At 36.6% G+C, this 18,558-nt stretch overlaps 1 protein-coding gene across 3 annotated transcripts in view; it reads left to right on the top strand.

Moving 5' to 3' along the window:
* The first annotated feature begins 2,225 nt into the window (after window positions 1-2,225).
* LOC116305319 (adhesion G protein-coupled receptor D1) overlaps window positions 2,226-18,558 on the top strand; it is a 43,159-nt gene continuing 26,826 nt past the window's right edge. Inside the window, exons 1-5 of one of the 3 annotated variants that reach the window (XM_031715217.2) lie at window positions 2,226-2,325; window positions 3,401-3,492; window positions 4,805-4,903; window positions 14,612-15,003; window positions 15,100-15,142. In XM_031715217.2, the coding sequence (XP_031571077.1) occupies window positions 14,950-15,003; window positions 15,100-15,142 (97 nt within the window). In that variant the 5' untranslated portion in view covers window positions 2,226-2,325; window positions 3,401-3,492; window positions 4,805-4,903; window positions 14,612-14,949. Of the gene's footprint in view, window positions 2,326-3,030; window positions 3,326-3,400; window positions 3,493-4,804; window positions 4,904-9,531; window positions 10,672-14,611; window positions 15,004-15,099; window positions 15,143-18,558 lie in introns of those variants that run through there. The other 2 variants (XM_031715210.2, XM_031715227.2) reach the window with 2 other exon arrangements.

The following is an 18,558-nucleotide window of genomic DNA, read 5'->3' as shown; positions in this document are numbered from 1 at the left end:
AAAGCTCTCAAAGGTTTGATAAATGATAAAGAAGATTCGATATTTGAGTGAATTTAGTATGAAGAAAAGGAGAGTACTTAATGAAATTAAATATGTCAACTAGCGTATCTTATTTCAAGAATGCCACGAGACTACTCTCGTTATTAATCTACACACACAAGGTTTAGAATCCACATTACCTTTGTTCTTGTCTTGTACAAACCAGAAAACAGCTAGTTTTGTCTTCGTTTAGCTTCCTCTGCTCGTTGAAGCTGTTTACACTCGAGTCTACAGCGAATCTGACAAATTGCGCGTTCATTCGTACACAACGCGCTTCCCTTGAGACCAAAATAGTTGCGCTTCAAAACATGTTATGCGCGAATGGATTTCGAAAGAAAAGGCTTTCATTGTTTTATGGTTATTTTCTTGTCGAGATCCCTGTGCAGGTACATCTTATTAGCCGTTGCTCTTGTGTTTTGAACTAAAAAGTTCAAACCAAGCTCTTTTTCGAAAATATATCCATTATTGCCATCAAAATAGAGTGAATAAAAACCTGGAAATAGCTTCTTCGAATTTTGTTCAAATAAAGAAAATTTTCGTCCTTGAAACCTGTAATTTTGCGGGAGAAGGGCGGGAGATAGATACCTGATGAATGGGGGGGGGGGGGGGTATAGTAGTGAGGAGGGCCAGGGGTTTTGATATGCATTTATTAAGGATTATTGGTTGCCACACCCAAAAACAATACAAACACAACATATAATATCTTCTTATTATGTTCTACTCACTTTATAAACGTTATAACGCCCCAATCTTTATAAATTATCAACACTGTAATAATATTATAAAAATCCTTTATAATATGTGATGAATTTTTTTAAACCAATTCGCAGCCGCCGATTGGTTAAAAACGTTATGTGTTAGAGAACAGGGCACGGTTCTGAAGTCAAGTCATCATAAACGCACCTGTTAGTTTAGAAAAAAAATAGTTTTAAGAAGAACAGTACTTTAAAAGCTACAGAGTATTATTTCCTTTGCTTTAAAAAACAGCTTTTCCATTATTCGGGAAGTGCCATAAGCACTCAAGGATCGTGTTGAAGTGTGGTTCCCTACGGCTCTTCCCCTTTCACTTCTTCATCTCGTTTCCATTCTTCATCTCGTTTCACTTCTTCATCTGCGCCGTCTTCACTTACTGCTCGCAGTATCATTGGACGAAACGCGGAAAATGCTGTCATATTTCTTCAACGCCAAAAGGCTATAGATATTCTTGTTTTACCTATTCATAAAGAAACTGATAAAAATATCGATATTTATTAGTCATTTCCGGGGAAAATACTAGGTCGAACCGACATTGCATTGCATTTTGACGGGACATATTTTCAAGATGGCGTTTAATTTCATCCTCTAAGCATTCCCACAATGCACCACAATGCCAAATTGACCCAATCATTTCCACAACCTTGGAGAACGGGGCTCATATCGACAACTGTTTGTTCAGGTTGTTGAGCGTGAACTTGCCGCGCAAAGAATTGAAGGTGGGGTAGAATATTCCAGAAAAGGTTTTACTCGGGCTTCCGCAGGAACCCGAAACTAAAAATGCAGGCCGTTCTTTTTCGTCGTATTTGGTTGCCAAAATAGGGGTCATGGTCCCAGGCGTTCCTAGCTGAGTCGCTGGGAACTGAGGATGAGAATCATAACCGCATGTTAATACAATCTCCTGCTTCCTTCGTTCCTTCGGCTTTGGTTTGTGGGATTATAAAGTTGTTGCGTGAAGAAATGTTTGAAAAGTGTCTAGTTTCTGTAGAAACTAAAGACGCACGAAAGAATGTCATGACGTACGTCACTTTGGTAACCATAGCAACGATACAAACACAGTATGCTTAATAAAATGTTTATTTAACGACTGTGTTTGATTATATTTGCCGATATTCTTTATCCTAAGATTATTCCTGATGAAAATTGAAGTTACCACGGCAAGTAGTCTTTAATTAAATTTTCATTAAAACAATATTGATCTCTAGAGAGCATTTTTTTAAATTATGATCAATTTGTAGATCAATGATGATAATGATAGTAACTAAATTACTGTTAAAAAAACACGAATGAAGAAATGGTAACAGATAAAAGATAAATTATCCTGTCATGAGATCATCATCAATGTTTTACCTTGCGTGCGTAATGTTCTCCCCTTTCAGACCACGTGTCATTCCCTTGAGAATAAGATTCTTTGTTTGAGTTGTATCCATATTCATGTGTCTTCTTATGGACAGCCGTTGACATCCCCCTGACAAAGAACTGATACCCTAGGGAAAGAAAAGTGGTTTGAAATGGGAAAACATTACGCCCAAGGTAAAGAGGTCTCAATTGCGCAAATCCAAAGTAACATTTTTAAATTGAAATATTTTACTTACCAATGACAGTTTTGAGAATAAAAGTCAGCTATGTGGCCGATTAAATGATTTCAAATTTGTAATACTGAATTACAGTTTCAGAACTGAGTGCTTTAGTATTATTCATGAATGTCTAGTGGCGAGCGCCTAGCGGCCAAACAGAAAGGATTCAAGTACGAGCACCATGTACGTGTCTTTCCGTAACTCTTTACGCGCACTCAATTGTATTTCATCATAATCTAGAGGCGAAGAAACAAAGCACTTGTGTTTTTTGAGTGTCGTCTTTGGCTACAACAAAAGAGTCTTTCAATGGTTATGATTATGATTTAAATTCAGTTTTTGTTTCTCACAAAACTCGTAAAAAATTGCAATTAACCGTGCGACATAATTGTCAGTCCAACTAGTTTTCAGAGCTACGAAGCATCACCCAAAAAGATGGCTGTTTTCTTTTTTACGAGACCCATTTTCACCATGCTATACGAACGAATTTCTTTTGTATTTTGATAATTCTTTGAACTAGTATCAGATTTGAAATCGTACGAAAAGTATTTTTATTTTTCATAAAAAGCTCGAAGCAACGGAAAATGAAAAACTCACTCGGGGGCTACTCATCTTGGCAAGAGAAACCAGTAATTAATAGACTCATGCCATGATTACCTAGCTGGTTAAGTTTGAATGCCGGGCAGCTTAAACTTAGCCTTCAGGTGTTTTCAATGAGGAAGAGGAAACATTTTCGATCAGTGCATGTAATTATCAAGACATGAACAAGAAGAAAAGACGCTCTGTCAATAGTTGACAGTACTGGCTCATTGCCAGGATACTTTAGTTGTTGATCGCTTCGTTATAATTATTCAACAATAAACACTGGAGCTGTCTCAACCATAAGCACATTTGCAACTAATGCCTAGAATTTTCGATGTGATTCGAAACTTGAATGACTTTACTTTGGGAGTTGTCTGGTAAGAAACAGGGTAGATTTGAAATACTGCAGCATCAATTAAGCTAGTTGAGTTAACCTTATATTTTAACTATAGGAAAAAAGGGTCTTACATCGTATTATTACTGAGGAAGCCTCGAGACAGCGTGGCGGACTGAACAGGTGACAGTGAATTGAGAGAGAATAATGGTGAGTGCCCGTCCAGTATAACTGAGAAGAATTTATATTTTCACCAAATCTATTATTTCCATACGAAGACATTCATCGAAAAATTGTTGAAAAATATTGAATATAATTTGTACAGTATATTCTCAGCCGGACACATTATGATAAACTTTTTCTTGGTTGATAAATGGCAAATAGATCAGTTCTAAATCTGACCTTGCAAGAAAGCAATTAGCTGCATGTTGAGAGGACGTCATTCCGTTCACCAGTGCGAAAGGAGCCATGCTGAAGAAAACATATTTTCTTTGAATATGATTATATATTTTGCTTGATCATTTTTACTAATATAGATTTGTTAGTGAAAACCCCTTTATCAACTAGCACTATAACCTCTGAGACAAAGAAAGAAAGCCGCCTTAGCTGATAGGGAAGCCATTTATCAGTCTTCATAGCAGATTAATTTTAAAAAACGCTGCTAGGAAAAACATTTATAAAGTGTCTGGCTGTATAACTCCTGGAACACCTAGACAATAAAGCCAACCGCTAAGAAAGCCATTTATCAGTCTTTATAGCAGCTTAAAAAAGACAGTGCTAGGAAAGCCATTTATTGCGCCTGGCTACCATGGGTCAGATAAGAAAGCCACCAAACTGCTAGAATCCATTGATCAACCTCCATATAGAAGACCCCCCAAAAAAACTTTTGAAAACATTTGCACAGTCAAAAAGCCAATCAACTGCTACGAAAAACATTTCTTTTGTTAGCAAGAAGCTCTACAACTGCATAGTAAAAAGCCAATCAGCTGCTATGAAAAACCTTTCTTTGGTTAGCAGGAAGCCCTACAACTGCATAGTAAAAAGCCAATCAACTGTTATGAATACTAAAGGCTTTGCTTAATTCTAGAAAATACTTTTAATAAACACTTCTAAATGCAGCCTTCAGTTGTCTATCAACTGACAGAAAACCATTTGACAGTAATCCCTGCCGGCAGTCAATGCGGAAGCCATCAACTTCTGCAGGTGGGAAGCCGTGCTATTCTTTGCTTATGTTACTAACCCCTTCAGCAAACCTTTCAACGTCCGCTAAGAAAGCCATTTTCCAGTCAGCAATAAAACCATACGAATGCTTTACGAATCCGATCCCATCATTTACAAGGGAAGCCATTTCAAAGTCAATCTTCAATCTATTTTTATAATTCGGATAATAAATTAATAATCAGAGAGACAATTATTTGTCTAAACAATTGGACAATCTAAATTAATAAGAGCAATTTAGGTCAATTTAAAAACAAGTTCCAAGTTTTGAAGTAGTCGCGCGATTTCCTGTTTTGTATTGCAGTGTGTGCGTCCTACTGGTGTTATGATTGTGAGGGCTGCATGAAATCCGCTTCCCGAGGTCGGCAAAGCAACAGAGGTTAAGGTTTCGCATCAGTCTAAGGTACGTTAAGCAGATCCTCAGAAAAGAAGGTTTGTCGGAGCCAAAGGAGATGTCACCCATGACGAAAAGAAACTATGGTCATACAACTAAACACGAATAATCGAGTTGTGTTTAAATGGTCCGTGTTTTTGACAAGAATAATATGTTAAGAAACTGACTAGTCATTCCAGCTGTTCTTGGATCTTGGAACCTATTACCTAATGCCTATCGCCTTTGGCTCCGACAACAAATTGGGTGATCATTCTAATAATATTTATAGCTATTCGATCTTGCCTGGGTCTTCACAACATATTTTATTGGTTTATGAGATCCTTTTATAAAATGCATAACCCGTGGGTTTGGCGTCTATGAATCGGAAGGTCAGGGGGAAAAATATATAGCGCATTTAATAGCCGCGAATGTGAAGGGGAAAAAATAATAGATTCATAGCTCTCGAATATCAAAGGAAAAAGGTAAAAAAGCATGCAGAAATTCACTTAGTTGCGTCGGCTGATCATGGAGAGGTTCCAGGGGAGCGGCTTGAGTAGTGAGGGCAAACTTAGCCTATGAAGTTTCACTAGGTAAACTTGGCAAAACGTCTACTGGTGTTTGAGAATATACCTTTGACATATGATATTCAGACTCATAGCTCTCGAATGTCAAACGGAAAAAGTTAAAAAAGGGTGCATAAATTCACTTAGTTGCGTTGCCTGATCATGAAGAGCTTCCAGGAGAGCTCGAGTATATAGTGAACGCAAAAAGCCTTAAAGTTTCATCGTAAACTTGGCAAAAACTTCTATTGGACATTAATTTGCATAGCTTGATTGCTGTTTGAGAGTAACACCTTTGAAATATGATATTTTAAAAATCACTTATTCCTTTTTCATTCCTTTTTTATTCATTAAAAAAATCTTCACGTTTATGTCTTACTCTCAAGCAAACCTTTGTCTTTCTCTTCCTTTTTAATTTAGGTCCTCCTTCATTTGTTCCACCTCTTTTTCAGTCCTTCATATATTTTTCGTTTTTCTATTTGTCTTCGAGGTAACAATTTTTCAAAAATTAAATTTCCCTTTTCTATTCATTGTTCTTCCCTTTCTCTCTTCGTTTTATCCCAAAAGTTAAGTTTTCCTTTAATTTCACCATTTTTTTTTCATAATCGGTTATCTGTGTTCCTTTCGATCCACACTCATTCGCTGTCAGTGAGAATATTTGACACTAGATTACTAGTTGATAATAAAGTAAACGAAAAACCACTGATCTGTCATGTTCATTAGATCTTAATAGCACAAAGAATATACTAGGTTGACAAGGACTTTTGTTTAAATTTTGAATTAGGATTCTAGCTAGTTTTCTCGTGTTAGCGAGTCTCAGTATTAATTAAATCTTCAGTGTATATTTTTCTTTTGATGAGTTACTATATAGAGATAGATCAGTGTCTTATGAAAAGAAAGAGAGAAAGGGAGAGAAAGAGCAAAAATAAAAAGAAAGAAAGAGAGAAAGAAAGAAAGAAAGAGAGAGAGAAAAAGAAAAAAAGAAAGAGAGAAAGAAAGAAGAACAAAGAAAAAGCAAAAAAGAACGAAGAAAGAGACGGAAGGCACCCCTACGCCCCCACTCCTTCCGGAGCCCCCCACTCCCCCCCCCCCCCCCTCCACTCCTCCTCCCTCCTCTTCCTCCCTCCACGGTCTGCTCCCCTCCCCGCCTACTTCCTCCTCCCCTCCCTCCCTCCCTTCCCTCCCTCCCCCCCCTCCCCTCCCCCCTCTCCGCCCCTCCCCCTCCCCCTCCCCCCCGCCCCTCCGCCCGCCTCCCTCCCGCCCCCCCCTCCGCTCCACCGCCTACATAACAAACTCTGAGCCATACCATAACGAATACATGAATGAGAGAGAAAGAAAGAGAATTACGAAGATCCGACATTTCGCGTCTCCTAATTCCTAATTTTTATCTCATTCTCAATATATGTAATTAAAAAAAGAAGAAAGCCTGAAAGTGCTCGATGTTTTGCACATGGATGAATGATGACATCGTCATCAAAATTAATCAATCCACATCAACATTAACCGAACACAGCTGGTTGGACCGACGCAATTCAAGGGAAAATCATTTTGAGGTCAAGTTTCTATCAAAATTAATCAATCCATTGATTATTATTCTTCGACTGTAAAATTAATGGTTATCTTAAAAAGATTGGAAATGTCCTGCATAACAAAGGAGAAATATTGAATCAAATAGATAAGTTTGTTGGTAGTTTATAGTTTCGTATTCCTAGCATTTCACGGCATTTCTAGGGTTAATCATGCACTGATCGAGCTCGGCTTTTCACGTCTGATGATTCAGCATGTTTTCTTAAACTCTCGATAATACATGACGTTGAAATGGTTTTCCCTGCATCGAGCATTTGACTGGATGGTTTTCTTATTTTGAGCCCAATTTTTGTTGCTAGAATTTACTGTATTTTTAATGCTACGAATTTAACTGGTTTATGCATCTAAACTGTGAATTCATCTTCGTTTTTGGGTTTATCTCATCATATACTACATGTTCTACATATCTAGCATTAAACTGGTTTCTCACGTATCAGGCATTTGAGTGTTTTTTTTTTTTAACTAACCACTTGCAACACCTGAGTTATAAAAATTAGTTTTTGTACACCATATTGTATAGTTTTTTGCCTTGTATATCAGTAAAAAAACCTTTTCTCTTCATCTTTTCATCGTTGCTTTCCTTTAGAGCATTTAACAAGCTTCCTGCTACTTTTCTTATCAGCTTTCTCTGCGCATGTTTTTTCCGGCTTCTAAATGCAGAACTCCTCTTTTCTTCCTTGTTTTTGATTGTCAGCGCGCTGGTTATTTTTACCCCGGACTGATTTAGACCAGGATTTCAATTCATAAGGAAGCCCGTTTTTTTTTTCAATCATCGATGTTGAATATTAATGTCCTTGTGAGTGCGTACATCAAAAGTTCATCTTCACTTTCGATGACTCTAATTGCAAATGATTCAGTGTAGAAACTACTAGATGAAACTAACGACTAGTGTATTCGTTTTGATGGAATTTTCATTAAGAGATCGATCAGAGAAAATGTAATCTTCAATAATGTCAAAAATTAGTCTATGTGTGGTTTGTACTTCTAATAAATTAATTCGATTCTTTATGACTCACAAGGTATGTTTATTGCGATAGTAATTGGTAATCATTTTTTGCATTTAGGGCTCAGGCGATTTGAAATTCAGGGAAAAGAAAAGAAAAAACGATAAAATAAACAAGGATTTTTTGCGTTTTGAAAGCCGAAATCTTTGCTTGAACATTTAAAACTATATTCTTTGAAAGGGTTGAAAATCAGACAAAATGGAAAGAAAAACGAAAGAAATAAATCAATAAACATTTTCAAGCAGTTAAAGACAAACAAACAACAAGAAGGAAGCTTTTCAAAAATTATCTTCCGCTTTAAAGATAAGCCGTAAAATGCTTCCAAGAATGGCCTGCCGGTTTGAGATGATGTAGCCTTGAAGCTTTTAACCTTTCATGATCATCTGGTATATCATAATTGATTAAGAAAAAAAGGGTCGTTTTGACTGATCGTAGCCCGAGGTGTTGGCTCTAGCTGTTTCTTCTAGATCTTCTTCTATTAATAATAATAATAATAATAATAATAATAATAATAATAATAATAGTAATAATAATAAATAAACTTTATTAATAATACTTCTACATTAATTTCTCACTAAGAAAAAAAAATTGTATTTGGTATCTATATAGATATATATGATGTATAGATTATCTCTTCATATATCCCACAATAAAAAATATATCTATTTATAATAATTAAAATCTAAATAATATTAATAATAATAATAATAACAATAATGATTAATTTTATTATCATTATTCTCTTCGTTTATTTAAACTTTCAGTATGCGTAATACTTTACAAGAATAAAGCAGAACTTTTATAGTTCTAGGCTATATCCTTGGCGTGTCACTAACAAATGTCTATTCAAAAGTGTAGAACGCCTTAACTATTTCGCATTTTTGCGATATCACCCATTATTATCATTATTATTATTGTTAATAGTATTATTATTATTATTTATTTTTTTTATAAATCTATTCAGTTATTCATCCATTTGTCCATATTGCATTTCTTTCTTTCTCTCGAATATACTTCATTTCTAGTTAAGTAATTATATTACTAGTCAACCAGTGTCAATCTGAACTTTAGTTATGGGGTAGTTTGATGTATAGCTGTCATGCCTTAACAATAAGTTTACGAGAGTTGCTGTCGCACTTTCTGTAAGTAACCTCGCGTCAAGATTGTCAATTGAGCAGCTCAAAAGGATTCCGCGCAGAGTACTCTAAAACCAAGTGGTTAGTTAGTTCCCTCATCAGAAAATACTTTTTCTGGAAAAAAAAAGAGGAAGATTGTCAATTGAGCAGCTCAAAAGGATTCCGCGCAGAGTACTCTAAAACCAAGTGGTTAGTTAGTTCCCTTATCAGAAAAGACTTTTTCTGGAAAAAAAAGAGGAAGATTGTCAATTGAGCAGCTCAAAAGGATGCCGTGCAGAGTACTCTAAAACCAAGTGGTCATTTCCCTCATCAGAAAATACTTTTTCTGGGAAAAAAAAAAAAAAAAAAAAAAAAAAGGAAAAAAAAATTAAAATGCTATTAGTCTCTGTCATCGGTAGGAACTTTGATCAACATTGGGACGATAGATAGTTCCTTTAGCGGTTCAGCCTTTGGCAAAAATGAGCATAGTAGATGATCATATACGCATCCTTTCCAGATCGAACAAAATTAATGATCAATACTAAAGATAGATTAATGGAATGGAAATTTGTGAAATCCTTTCAGTTTCAAAACGAACAAAAAATTAAGATAAGAGATTCTTTGAAGTACTTTTTGATCATTAAAGAGCTAACTATCTCGATTTAATAGACTTTCTTTAGCTTGGTACGCAAATTGCCCATTTCAGGTCACATGACATTCCCTTGAGAATTGTTCTTTTATGACGAACATATATATGTTATTTACCGGCCAGGAGGTCCGGTTTTTCCCTATCCGGACCGACTATAGGACTATAAATAACTTTTTTTCCCGTTATCTTCTTGTTTTGTTGTTTAGCGGCAAAGGATACCGGACCGCGAGCGCGTGCAGATACTGACAAAATACCGCCCGCTCAAACAGCCAATCAGAACGCTCGATTTTTTTTAGGATACCGGACCGGAAAAAATAAGTTAAAGTATTTACACAGGAAAGAATCAACTCCCAAGAGTGGCATCACATGGTCTGAAATGCTGTGCACAGCAAACGAAGAAGCTAACAAGGTCTGTTGAGGAAAAAATAGGAACACTTAGAAAATCGAGGCCGGAAGCGAAAAAAATCCGATATGAACGCTTCTGCGAAGACCGTTTAGTTCGGAAATCTGAGTATCGTTTTACCGGAAAAAAGTCTAAACTTTATTCACGTTAAAAGGATTTGCGGAGGAAGTTCTTTTCTTTCACGCCCCAAACTGTCTTGAAAATCATATATGGTGAAAGCTTGTTAATGACTTCTTACTTCAAGCTAAAGTGAAATTCATCTCATGCAAGAAAGTGACATTAATTGATCGATGTAGTGTGTCGGTATAAAAGAGAAAGGTCGCTCTGGCTGGCTATCAGTAGGTAAGGTTCGGAACGGTCTTCACTCAAGAGCGTACGTAGTTGCGTGGCTTTAAAAGCTCTAAACCACAAGCTGGAATTCATCATCTTTAGCACCTTGCTTCACTTGCACTTCCCGCTGCTCTACCGTTTTGGATGAAGGTAGGGAATTGTTTGCAAAATCCAAGATCAAACAATCGTCTTACAACATTATTGCGCTGTAAGTTTTGTTACTAATCGACCGCGCGCGACCGCGTTAGCTTATTGCGCGAAGCAAAACGAAGCTTCTCCTACTCGACACACATTGCTCGAAGAGTCGTTAGAACTAACAACATTATTACGCTCTACAACTTAAGCGCAGCAGTGCTGTGCAACAAGTTACAATTTGAATTTGTTGCCCGTGTCTTACCGCCACGACATTCGAAGTTTTTCGCGCAACGCTTGCGCGAATAACTTAATCATGTAACATGCCAAACGCTACGATTTTAATCGTAATTTCGACATTGGCAGCATGTTAAGAGTTTTTAATCTGAAGTCCAAAGCTTAGCGCATGTGCTTATGAAATTTCATAAATATAAATCTACGTTATGTCGGTATTACACGATCTTCAATTTAATTTACCGTGTGTATGGTTTCTAAACCATGAAAGCTCAGACTGAAAGGCAAAACGAAGTCGATGGAACCAAAAAATGGTAAAGTAGAACATAGGGAATCAAGGATGGCGTAGCGGTAGTGCGTTTGACTTTCGCCTCTAGGGTCTCACCATCATATGTGAATAGAGTTGATAAGGCTTCTCCTTTGACAGGCGTTTACTACGGGTTTCCTCCCCACGTAAAACTTAACATGCTAAATTCCAATTTCGACGATCCGAGAGTTAGCCGTGCTCTGAATTTGATCAACGAAGAGGTTGTTTCAGGGTATCGATAATTAGGCTTTTACTGCGCAAAGAATAGGCGGCCGCCCTTTTATTTTTCTTTCCATAGTCTGCGAGGCGCAGTTAAAAAACTAACTGCATTTACTATCCTGCTATATCAATTCCATAACGGCGCCAGTGTCTAAGTATCTAAGCACGAAACTTTAAACTCTTGCCGGAAACAGGAAAGCCATGTCAAAAACCTCATAAAAAAACGCGGGAAAATTGCCAGTGTTTCTGTTATATTCTCTCTACTTGAGAAATATCCCGCCTTAAAGCGACACAAGTACCTAGTTGATCAGAATACAGGATTTTTAATAATCCACTAAGTTATTTATAACAAAGATGGTTTCATTTATATAAATGTCAGATAACGTGTTAATATGGTATAGCCTTCAATCGACAGCGTAATTAACAACATATATCTGAGCATCAAGAATTTATGTTAACTGTCAATGAAGCCACGTTAAATGAAAAGAAACGAGTAATAAAGTTTATAACTTGTAATATTGCACGAATGGACTACTTCGAAGATACGGCGACCATCTTGCCAGGGGGCAGGAAAAAAAAAAAAAAAAAAAAAAGAAAAGAAAAGAAAAAACGCCATTCAGGATGACGAAAAATATAAAAAATTTCATGTAAATCAAAAACGTAGATCAAAAACGAGTGCTTAATGTTTGATCAGGGCATCCAAACACCGAGAAACAGATGAAAGCACGAGGCCGTTAGGCAGAACTGACTTCTCAATCTCATCATAACTCATTTGTTCTTGAATCTCGTGAGACTAAAAATTCCTTCGCAATTTTTCGTTTATTCGTGCGTTGTGCGTACACGTGACTACAATGCAAAGTCGCCATTGGTTATTGACCTCATGAATTATTAGTGAGCTTGAGAAGCGTTTCTTAAATGTGATCGATGTGCTGTCTTAATTCATCTTTTGTCGACGTCATTACTGTAACAAAGCTTTATTTGGCCCCTGGACGCTCCATAATGCCTTGCGATTCAAGATGGCCGCCGTATCGTCGAAGTAGTCCATTCTATACACTGATATAATCAAATGCGCAAACAACAATTCATAGAGAATTAGCTTTGCGCAAATAAGGGATCTGTAAGGGGTCACCCCAATAATTCTTGTAACCATAATAAATCGCCTCTCCCACTTGTCTCCCCGAAAAAGATGCATTTAACATTGATGCCATTGGGAAGAGTGTCACTGGAATCCTCGTGGATATACTCTCGACTTATTTTGACTAACATTGAAAAGCTTTTATGAACGAATCTAGAACGAATCTAGTTTGCGGGATTTTAAATCCGGTCCATGGCATCCGGATATTTTTAGATATTTTTTCTTTGGGGATTTGTCTCCCATCCACACGTATCTGCCGAATATGCCACTTGAAAACGCACCTTTTCTAAAGCGGAATAACGATATTGAGTTCTCAAACAAAAAACTTCTGAATCAATTGGACAGGGCTCCGCCAAGACACTGGGAATCGGTAAATGGGGATTACTGAGGCGGTATACTTGTCAGGTATACTCTTTCTATTAGTATGTTGCCCAGCTTGATTGTAGTTTCGGCGTGCTATCTATACTATTAGTATTTATATAATATTTTTCAATTTTCAATTTCTAAATCAGTTTCCTTCGAATTCTTAAAAACCAACCAATACTGGATTCCCCTGTGGGTGGATTTTATGGTTGTCAGCGGTTTCAGTTTCCATACTTGTTGACCCCTTAGCCTTGCTTGTAAAATAGACCTTCAAAAGAAGACAACATTAGACTGCAGGCTCGAGATTCCATTAGCTATTGGAAAATGCGGTGGAGATAGGCCAAAAATAGGTTGATATATAGAAATAATTGAAAAGTCAAGTGCCCGTAATACCGACTATCATACAAAACAGTGTATGTCACTTAAGTTAGGATGTCATCCATAAACCGAAATTATGTTTTAGTTCAGCTTGCGCAGATAATTCTGTCGGTAAATTCCAAGGCTTAGATCAGCCCAGAGTCTATTTCAGTTTCCCATAAGAGTTTAATTAATATTTGTCGGCAAAAGTTATAAACAACCCCGAGAGTTGTTACGGATCCCTTATTTCGATTGGTTACATTATCTACTTTATGTAGATTGAAGGCTACTTTTCTTACTTTTCTTCGAAATGCGCCCCATGCATCGATCACTGATTTGAATTGTGAGCTGAAAAGTTGCCTTCTTACTAATATTGAGGTGCTCTTTTCATTTCTGTTGGTCCTTTTGACACAACTGCTCAATTTAAGAGGGAAGGGGCACGTGATCTGTCAGTGCAATTCCGTCCTTCCCCGCCAAGCTAGCGTCGCAAGCAGACGAAAGCCGAAAAAAAGGTTATAGGCATGTTCTCATTATGAAGAGAGGAGATGCAAGCGCAAGTCGACCGGACCCGAACCATCTAAACGTTACTCATACATCTTTTAGGGGAATATGAGACTTAAATACATCGAAATCTTCTTAACGTTGCTCTAATTGCGATCGTTTTAGTACTAAATGCTCTCCTAATAAACTAAAAGCTTAATCCCTTGATTCATTAACTGACAAAGTTCAGTCGAAATTTCTCTTTTGACGCTTCTGTCAATAGCGCTATCGTATAGACATATTCTTTTGATGATACGCCATTCGGATCAGTGGATAATTCGCTGGCATACGACATGTTATTGTGGCTTTGAAAGTGAAAATTATCCTAAGTAGGATTCATAATAATAGTGCTTCCATCTATTCTTTTTATCTTTGCACCTTAAATTAAATCTTAGATTTATTATGCTTTGTTGTCAAAAGACCGTGAATATTAGTTTTACAAATGAGCAATTGAAATGCAAAGATAAACGAGGGTATCATTTGAATTCATAATTGTTTGCATCCGTTGAGCTGACGTATATAAAAGCCTAACATAGAGAGGATATGCTTGATTACGACGGGTAATCGAATTGAGTCCAAATCATTATGCATACACGTGTTTCTAATGAAAAGAGAAAAAAAATTCATTTTCGCTTGTTGTTTTTAACCCTTTAGGATTTTTTTGCTACCAATTATGAAGATCACCAATGTCTGCAGTGACTTTTTCGTCATAACAAATGTTTACAAACACCTCTGTACGTGCCCTTGAGAGCAGAATATTTACACAACGAAGCATACACTGACGTTTCTGGATTTTTCTTCAGGGTCGACTTTAAAGTAATGTTCAATTTTGATCCCAAACCAATGGTCGCGACAGTCCTCTGTGGTATGATCAAGCACTCATGATGTTGAAACAGATGGCTATGGTCTTGAAGAGCAATTAAGAATAATGAGTGCTGCCGTAAGGTTTTATGAATATGCTATTGCCTATTTAAGCTACTCGTCACTTATCTAACCCCTCAGTTTGGTTTTGGGACGACAGCTTTCAACGTATTCAATAAACAAGAGAACAGAAAGAAATAATTCAGTAAGAGCTGAGAGGTTGGTCGCGTTCAGTTTCCTTTCCACTGTTGGCTTGTTCTTAAGATGGAATTGATTTAAAATGAACGTGGACGCGGTACTCGTAGTGCATGTGGTCTTTTTCCTTTCTCAACAGGTATTTTTTGATAACCAATCTGTATTCTTCACATTTAAAATTCTCGTTGGCATGGGAAAAGTTTAATTTTTAAAGAATTTTTGATCTCTCTTGCAGGTTTTCACCGCTCAAAGCACGCAATGCAAACCAGGGAGTAACGGTGAGTTGTGCAGTAATAAATCGCGCAAATATTGAAAGTCCCTCTTAACATGAGATAGAAAAAAGGAATCCGAAGAACAAAAACACCTTAATTTATTAGCGAGAGCATCGCCAAATACTAATATGTTAGAAGACCAATTAAGATGTCAATTTATACCAGTTAACATTTCCAAAGCGTTTGCGTGTCCTAGCAGAAATTAAAGTTGTGGTCAAAGATCTACAAGAATATCTAGTTGAACATGCAGTTCTGCGCTTCATCGATAATAATAGGTTGTTCCTTTATCCTTTACAAGGTGAGGACACTCAAATATATGTTATAGATTTTGGTCAGTATCTTGCATTACTCAAAGCGACTCATTCACGGAATGAATTTTTGTGAGCAATGTGAACCAACTAATAAAACTAATCGGTACGTATATTTATCAGTATTTTTTCAAGAAATATTTCAGTCGGCATAAGCTAGAAAGTCGGTGTTCTTTTTAAGAATATTATTTATTGTGCAAATTTAAGAGGTTTATAATAAGTATTATATCACATTAAATTTTAAGTGTAAATGAAAATAAAAAATATATATTGTTCTTGATTGTGGATGGGAAAATTTATAATAGCGCGAAACGAACTTCTATTGTATTTTTTAATATGATCGGAAACTCGTAAGATTAAGAAGTTGAATCTTTAATTTTGGAGGGAGAAAAACCATAGTAAATAGGAGAAGACGCTCAAAGGGCAGTAGAGAATAGAAAACAATGGGTAGCACTTAATAGCCAGTATCTAACGAACCTTTGGCTCTTCGTTTTGTGATTGAATTGGAATGAAGTCGATTTTTGTGAGGGGAGGGAGGAAAACCAGAGAAAAACCCTAGAAGGACGAGAGAGAACCAACAAACGACTCTTCTCACATACGACAACGAGCACGAGAATCGAACTGGTCGTAATATTGGGAGGCGAGCGCACTCTCGCCACTGAGCCATCCGTGCTTCCCAAACCGACAACTTCAATAGGAGTGTTTGCACGTCGAGCCATCTCACTACTACACCACCAACCTAATAATATTAATGGTTATTCGCTTAGAATCTTTTACTTATATTGAACTTGATAAATAATATTGCAAGATATGGTCCTTAGGAATTCATCTCTCGTACCGAACACATATATATCTATGACAATGTGCAACGACAAGTGTTCAAGATTTTTTTTGGTTACTTTGCTTTACGCCAAAACAATAATAAAGGAAGAGGAAGAGTAAACAAAAGTATCTGGTTATATTTTTTTAATGTTTTTATGATTTGTTACAATATTATAAACATTAAAGAAGTAATGCTAATCCTTGTACCTGTTTTTAAATATACAAACCTTAACGCATCAAAAGAACCGCGTTGAGTTTTTTCTTTTTCAAATTCAAATTTTTTTTGCTTGTATTTAATGAAATTCTAAATATATTTGAAAGGAAAACTATATTAGGATTGAGACATGCATGAAAGTTGATTTTAATAATTCGGAAAATAAAGCTATTCTACAAATTCAACATGCAGAACTATAGCCCCTGAGAAAGAAAAGACTCTTAAAGTGGGAGGAAGTTCTCCAGATATAAACAGCTGGAAACCGGGTTGAACTGTATGCTTCTCTAAGAAAAGATTCTAAAAAAGAACGTTCGAGCATAGAGCTCTCATAAACTTGTTTATTCATGAAACAATTGGTTTTGAAAATTTTAGCACATTCGTTGGCATCACCAACAAGATAGTTTTGTCTAGTAAATGTAGGGAAGCCTGCATGTAATAAATCAAATCCCCATGAAAAATTTATCATTATTCTATGCTTAGAGATAAACACTGGTAATTTTTTGTTTAGTTAAATATCTCGTGCAAAGATGTAGAGCTGTTTTAAAAGGATGTTCTACTTGCAAACCTATTGCTATAGTTACCGGTCCACTGAGTTGTCTAGCTTAAGAACTTACGAAAGAACCTTCGAGAAAAATTATTTATTTCCCTCAATAAGCTAAGTAATCAAGAGACCAACTGCAAAAAAAACTACTGTGTCTACGATACTATTAAAATGCCTTGGTTAAATTAAATGTAAAGGAATAAAACCAATTCTTATTATGGTTATGGTCATATGGATAAAAAAAAATCCCAACCTTAGTATTTACTTTTTCGAGTGGGGGAAAAAGGAAAGAAAGAAAGAAAGAAAGAAAGAAAAAGGTAAAAGATCGTTGTATTTGCAATATTTAACTACTTAGGAAATGAACTCCTTCAGTGTGAACCACTATATTATGTTGGAGCAAAAGTTTTTTTCCATAAAAACCCATGAACTGAGACCTTGGCCAATGATTGCAAAACGTAAATTGAATTTTCCTAGCCTAAAGTTCAAAGCTCAAGGTTAGATTTTACAGGTTTTTGAGTGATAACCGAGATGTGGCTCTCACGAAGGTTTCTATAAGCTGTGGTCTTAGATGAAGACCTCTATTGACTATTCAGTCTAGTTTTGATCCGCCTGAGGCCCTGAAATTTGGACCAAAATGATCACTATACTTTAATAGGAAGCTAGTTAGTCTATAAAGCTGGGGAGGGGAGGGGGGGGAGGGGAGGGGAGGGGGATTCTAAAGTCGACTGCCTCCTTGATTTTATGAAATGCTATTATCCATTAAGGACAAGAAGCCTAGTTTCAATATTCGTGAATGGCAGCCATTATACTTCTCAATCAGAATGTCTAAGTTCTGAATTTCGACGGCCTTTTTATGAAAGGCTATTTAATAGAGACTTAAAGCCTTTGAAACTCGACACTCAGAGCGACTCCATTCGTACGAAAGTTTCACTTAGTTGTTGTCCATATGGCGTTTTCCTCCTTTTTATCTTAGAACGAATACGAGACATATTACGTATGATAATAAAATGAATGAATGGCGTGAGGTGAAAGAGAAAAAACACAGACAAAATCCGATGAGTTCCAGATGGGATTTCAACCCACGACCTTCCGTAATCTATCACGGATGCTTTAACCACTGAGAGAGGAACTATCATGTCGGTAAGCTGAGGTTGTCTGTGGGTTGTTTCTAATATGAACTGCAATCCAGCAGTTATTGTGACTTTTTATCTTAGTTTTTATCATAAGTTTTTTTTTACGTTTTATGATGGCCTGTTTTTTAATTTATAGTCATAATTAATTATAATTATTTATTTATTCGAATTCCTTTTCTCGATAATGATAGTGTTGTACACTTTGAAAAGTCGCGTTTTTTTCGTAAGACTGTGAAAAGCTCGCGGCACATAGCGGCAAGGCATACGCCAGACCAATCACAATGCGCGGCGGTGGGGAATCAGCCAATCGAAATTCTGGAAAAAATTACGCTCATGGTAAGGCACGCTTACGGCACCAAGCTTACCATGCAGCCATACTAAAACTGCTCATGTACTTACGATTT

This window comes from Actinia tenebrosa, unplaced genomic scaffold (genome assembly GCF_029948245.1).
Source record: "Actinia tenebrosa isolate PJP-AT-01 unplaced genomic scaffold, QUT_ActTen_1.0 PGA_scaffold2__45_contigs__length_23673736, whole genome shotgun sequence".
Classification (NCBI taxonomy): Eukaryota; Metazoa; Cnidaria; class Anthozoa; order Actiniaria; family Actiniidae; genus Actinia; species Actinia tenebrosa.
Note: the sequence above shows the minus strand (reverse complement) of the source record. Positions and strands in the feature narration are given on the sequence as shown.